General features: G+C 38.0%; 1 protein-coding gene across 1 annotated transcript; it reads right to left on the bottom strand.

Moving 5' to 3' along the window:
- Nucleotides 1–819: 819 nt before the first annotated feature.
- On the bottom strand, nucleotides 820–4,951 carry LOC143557512 (mitogen-activated protein kinase kinase kinase 1-like). Its single transcript, XM_077046572.1, has 9 exons — nucleotides 3,867–4,951; nucleotides 3,689–3,773; nucleotides 3,552–3,614; nucleotides 3,271–3,428; nucleotides 3,054–3,126; nucleotides 2,904–2,963; nucleotides 1,756–1,866; nucleotides 1,367–1,560; nucleotides 820–1,237 (listed from the first exon to the last, which is right to left on the bottom strand). The coding sequence occupies exons 1-8, from the start codon at nucleotides 4,733–4,735 to the stop codon at nucleotides 1,378–1,380; spliced, it is 1,602 nt and encodes a 533-aa protein (XP_076902687.1). The 5' UTR covers nucleotides 4,736–4,951; the 3' UTR covers nucleotides 820–1,237; nucleotides 1,367–1,377.

Raw genomic sequence — 4,951 nt, 5'->3', positions numbered from 1 at the left:
GCATTAGGACAAGCTAATCTAGGAGCCCATCTTGTCCTGAAGCATACAAGTAGCTTGGTCACTGAATATAGTTATGTGTCAGTCTCACTATGTAATAACAATGAAACACCACCTCAACATTAATGCTTACACGTTGATCTAGGAGCTCGGCAGGCACTTCTCACTCAAGGACATAGTTTCCTAAAAAGTGACATTGACTAGGTAGTTGAGAAAACTAGTTTTGTGTATGGTATACTGTATTTAATTTTATAGCACTCTGAGCATTTGATAGGGAGCTCAAGAAGTGTGGAGAGATTCAAATAAACCAATAGTCATAAAATGGTGATCCTTTCAGATAATTTTCTAAACCATGCATGAGTAGCTGTGGTATCATTGTTGGTGTTTGTATTAGGATTTAAATGGCATTTGCAAACTTCTTTGAAAACTTCCGCCAAGGATCTGAACATAGTTTAAGAAACTAAAACGAAAACCATTTGTAGTGGTTACAAAGAGAGAACTTTCGAAACAAAACCATTTGATTATCAAAAGTAACAAGATTTCACAAACACTGGCCTATAATTTCTATGCTGATTATACACCTTCAGCTTTATGGTCCTAATACTCCACCAAGTGTCAATGCACCAAAACTAATTCCAAGTATAATTCACATTAAATTCGCCATTAGATGGTTTTTAGTATGACTATGGGTAAAGAACTGATACAAAACCAGCCAGAAGTTACATTCTACATATATACAGTATAAACTTCCAAGAACTACATTACCTTCATACATACACACTCGTCTCACAAACAACTTTGGAGATATACCTCCAAAGTTCCTATGCTAGAGATGTAGCAAATAACAAAACCACTTGCACATCATGCTTCAAGGGCCAGTGAAAGCAAATATATTATCGCTCAAAAAAGTAGTAAAAATATCACTGTATCGTCGATGTCTGAGTCATAACAAGTTGGATGATGGAGATTGGTATAATTTACAAAATAATGCTTCTTAATCATCATGTGATGATTGTGACCAAACATAATCTTACTGCCATTCTTTTTACATTTTAGACTACATTAATACATTTAACAAGCATATTATCATCCAATCAAAAGAATTAACTTACAAACTAAACAACGATGCTAGAGGACGAGGACTCCTCACAAAATCAAGAGATATACCTCCAAAGATAGACCCCAATGCAGAAATATGTCCTGAGACCAGAAAATACGGCCAAAGGACTTGCTGTCGCAACTGTCACAGAAAGGCATTGAAAGATATGTTGGAAACTAAGTGTGAAATATACTGATAAACTTATCACCTAGATATAGATATACATAAGTACAGGTATACAGATAGTCTTTGAAATGGGAAAGTATTTACCTCATTATTGTTCATGAAATTAAACCAGAAGGAAGTGGTGTTCTAACGAATGGATGGTTCAGAAGCTGACTAGCAGTCGGTCGATCTGCTGGATTAATATGAAAGCACTGAGATATGAAATCTTTTGCTTCTCTTGAAAGGCTATCCGGAATGGGTGGAGGAATACCATTTCCAATTCTAAATAATGCAGCCATCTGTTCATCATAACAATATTTGCTCAATATTATACAACCAAATGCATTTTTTACCAAGGTGGAAAACATCATTTCGGAGCATCAACCAATGGTCAGAAAAAGGGGGGAAATTAGCAGGTGTCTGACCAAATAAGCCAATAAACTATCTTTACAGAAGAAAAAAAACAATATGGAAATACGAAAGAGAGTACGTACACATTCCATTGGGGCATATGGAATCCTATGTGTCAACATCTCCAAGACAGTACAACCAAGGCTCCATATGTCTGCTGCAAGTCCATACCCCTTATTTTTCAAATTAACAACCTGAAATTTTCATTTGACTCATTATAAGAAATTAACACCTTAAAACATCTAACAACTGAAAAGAAAAGATCCTTTGAAGAGTGCAGAACCTAGTAAAAAAACTACTGCGTATTTTGTAATTTTGACATAATTAAAACATAACTATGGAAGAGACGTTTATAAAAAATGAATTGACATATGAGACTGCGTTATGTGTGGTCCCAGAATCCTAAGTGACTAGTTGGCCATTTTATTGACAGAATAATCTTGTGTTATAACTTGTTTCTTAAAGATGATAAGGTCAAGTCAATGTTTTTCTTTATATTAGGCCAAACGTAGTGGGGCGAAGGTTGGGGCGACAAGGTGGTGGACCCCCCCCCCCGGGCGCTTTTTGGGCAAAAAGGGGCGGGGCGACATCTCCTTCTTGCCGTTCTTCCTTTCCTTTTTATTATTATATTGTTTGTGTGTGTTGTATATATATATTAAACCATAACACCATTACACCTCAAAAACAAATTCTCACCCCTTGCTGACTGGGCGCCACATGTCGCAATTCGCCCCAATTTGTAGCCCCTCCACTACGCATAGCCTTACACATATAAGCTCCCAAACTTCCATAAAAAAGATGACATAAATTGCAATTGACAATTATGTATTTATGTTATGAACAGGTCACAGAAAGCTCAAAACATACATCGTTTGAAGTATTTATCAAGTAACATATGTAACTACAAGAACACAAATTTGTTATACCCATGTAATGACAATAGATTTACTTAAGATAAAACTTTAGATTTGGTTTTCTACATTTGTTTTGTGCTTCTGTCATCAAATCTACTGTTATCTTCAATCCCTAGTGTTTTAGATTTAATTGGATATTTGAAGAATGTCCTGGAAACAGCACAAAATAATAATAAAACCTAATCGAGTAATAGGTATGTCGCATATCATCTAGCAATCAAAATGACCAGTTCTCCACAATGATCTAATTTGGATATTCACAGTTATGAATACTCCCCAGTTGAGATGTGTGTGTGTGTGTGTGTAATGAGGCATACCTCAGGAGCCATCCAAAATGCAGTTCCCTTGCAAGACTTCACATCATTGAGCGTTGTTGCCTATATAAGATGGGGAAAGGTTTAATCATAAGAATTCCAGAGATCTATTTAACAACAAAACATAACTTAATAAGTGAAGAGTGTAGGAACCTTTGCCAGCCCAAAATCTGCAAGTTTCACTGAGCCATTAGCATCAACCAATATGTTTGCACATTTTATATCCCTGAAAAAGAAGCAAGAGAACTTGATCTTAGAGACCCGCAAGTAGCGGGATGCTAAACCCTTTAGCATCTATGAAACTATAAAGTACAAAATATAACTCATGCTAATACTATTTCTGGCTAAAACTAGTTGTGTTCTACCGCACCTGTGAACCACACAGCGGTCATGCAGATACTTCAGACCATGTAAGATCTGGCGTGTGTATGAAGAAACTTGACAATCTTGAAGATGATATCTCTGATAGAGACTTAAAAGAGAACCTTTTGTTACAAGCTCAAGAAATATATACAGCTTCGATTCATCCTGAAACACACACAATGTTTAAAAATAAATCACACTGGCAGTACAAAGCTATCTTAAACATATAACAATTTGTAGACAGATTTTGTAATAATCGAGGTCAAAGTGAAAGCTTAAAAGCAATACCTTATCAGTCCCATAATATCGCACTATGTTATCATGTTCAAACCGGCTTAAAAGAGAAATTTCCTGGAAGGATAAACAAATATCATATCACTAATCATAAACCGTTAAACACAAATTTAGATGTTTAAAGCACTTACCTGTTCAAGCTGGAAAACACTCTGTCTTCCCTGTTCACCTTGATCAAGCAAAGAAACTTCCTTTACAGCGATAAAATATCCACCACTGCAAGAGAGAAGCAATACGACAGTTAAAAAGTTATTGGTTATGTTAATAACACTATAATCCATTAAACGGACAATTACACACTATTCTTACTCGCAAATGCCTTCATAAACCGACCCAAACGACCCGCGCCCCAACAAATCACCCCTCTGCCAATGCGTAATAGTAATATGCCTAAACCTTCCATTCGCGGATATCGTACACCCAACCCCATCCGGCGACACAACTTGAGGCTCCGTGGTGGTACTAGACGAGTCATCATCATTAGAAGTTGTAAACGAACACGACGCCGAAAGCGTAGCCCGTTCAACCATCGTACTAACATTCTCCAAATCAACTTCCTCCTCATCAGACAAACTAAAACCTTCACGAGTAGCAGCGAAGCTCCTAACAACATCCCATTCGCCTCCACCATCAAACTGCTGCGGAATCAACGACAAAGGAGGCGATAGAACCGGTGGCCGTACGCCTTTAATCCCGTTCCCAACTCTGTTACCACCACTAACCCTAACCCTAACAACATCATCCGATATATTATTATTATTATTATTATTATTATTATTATTATTATTATTTTCTTCCGGTTGAAAATCGGAAAGCCTAATTTGAACCGGAATAAGGTCGGAACTGGACCGGATCTTACTCGCTTGCCATGAATCAACCGGAATCCCTAAATCTTCAGCACTGTGTAACCCTAAGCTACGGTAAACAACATCCAGCTGTCCGTCATCACTGCCGTCGATCCGGAAGCTGGTAGGTATGACGTCAAGTGAGTGCGTGCCTCGGACGGCCGATGAGCGGCGTGAGTAAACCTCGTCGGTTGAGTAGGAATGGGAGGTTGTGGGGAGGTCGTAGTCGATGTTCTTCCGTGCGTTTACGCGCTCTAGCCTTGGCTTTGGTGGATGCTTCTTGTTGTGCTTCTTGCGGGAGTTGATGACGAGAAATTGAGTTAGGTGATGCATTTGGGAGATGTTTATTAAGTCATGGAATTGGAAGCTGTGTGAGTAGTGATTGAGTTGATTAGGGTTTGTTTGGATTGGATTGGTTGACTGGCGGTGGAAGGTAAACGGAGGTTGGAGTCAAAAGAGAAGAAGAAGAAGAAGAAGAAGAAGAACGCGGTGGTGGTGATGTGGGCTGCTGCAAATCAAAATATCATAATGATAATAATAATAATATTA

This window comes from Bidens hawaiensis, unplaced genomic scaffold (genome assembly GCF_021521415.1).
Source record: "Bidens hawaiensis isolate Kalapana, Puna unplaced genomic scaffold, B.hawaiensis_p1.1 tig00018993_1, whole genome shotgun sequence".
NCBI lineage: Eukaryota > Viridiplantae > Streptophyta > Magnoliopsida > Asterales > Asteraceae > Bidens > Bidens hawaiensis.
Note: the sequence above shows the minus strand (reverse complement) of the source record. Positions and strands in the feature narration are given on the sequence as shown.

Bases quoted from the DNA above. Each gene is read 5' to 3' on its own strand.
- LOC143557512 (XM_077046572.1), bottom strand. From the start codon at position 4,735: ATGCATCACCTAACTCAATTTCTCGTCATCAACTCCCGCAAGAAGCAC. The intron at 3,615-3,688 runs GTAAGTGCTTTA...TTATCCTTCCAG, and splicing joins GTGTTTTCCAGCTTGAACAG to GAAATTTCTCTTTTAAGCCG. The intron at 3,429-3,551 runs GTATTGCTTTTA...TGTGTGTTTCAG, and splicing joins GATATTATGGGACTGATAAG to GATGAATCGAAGCTGTATAT.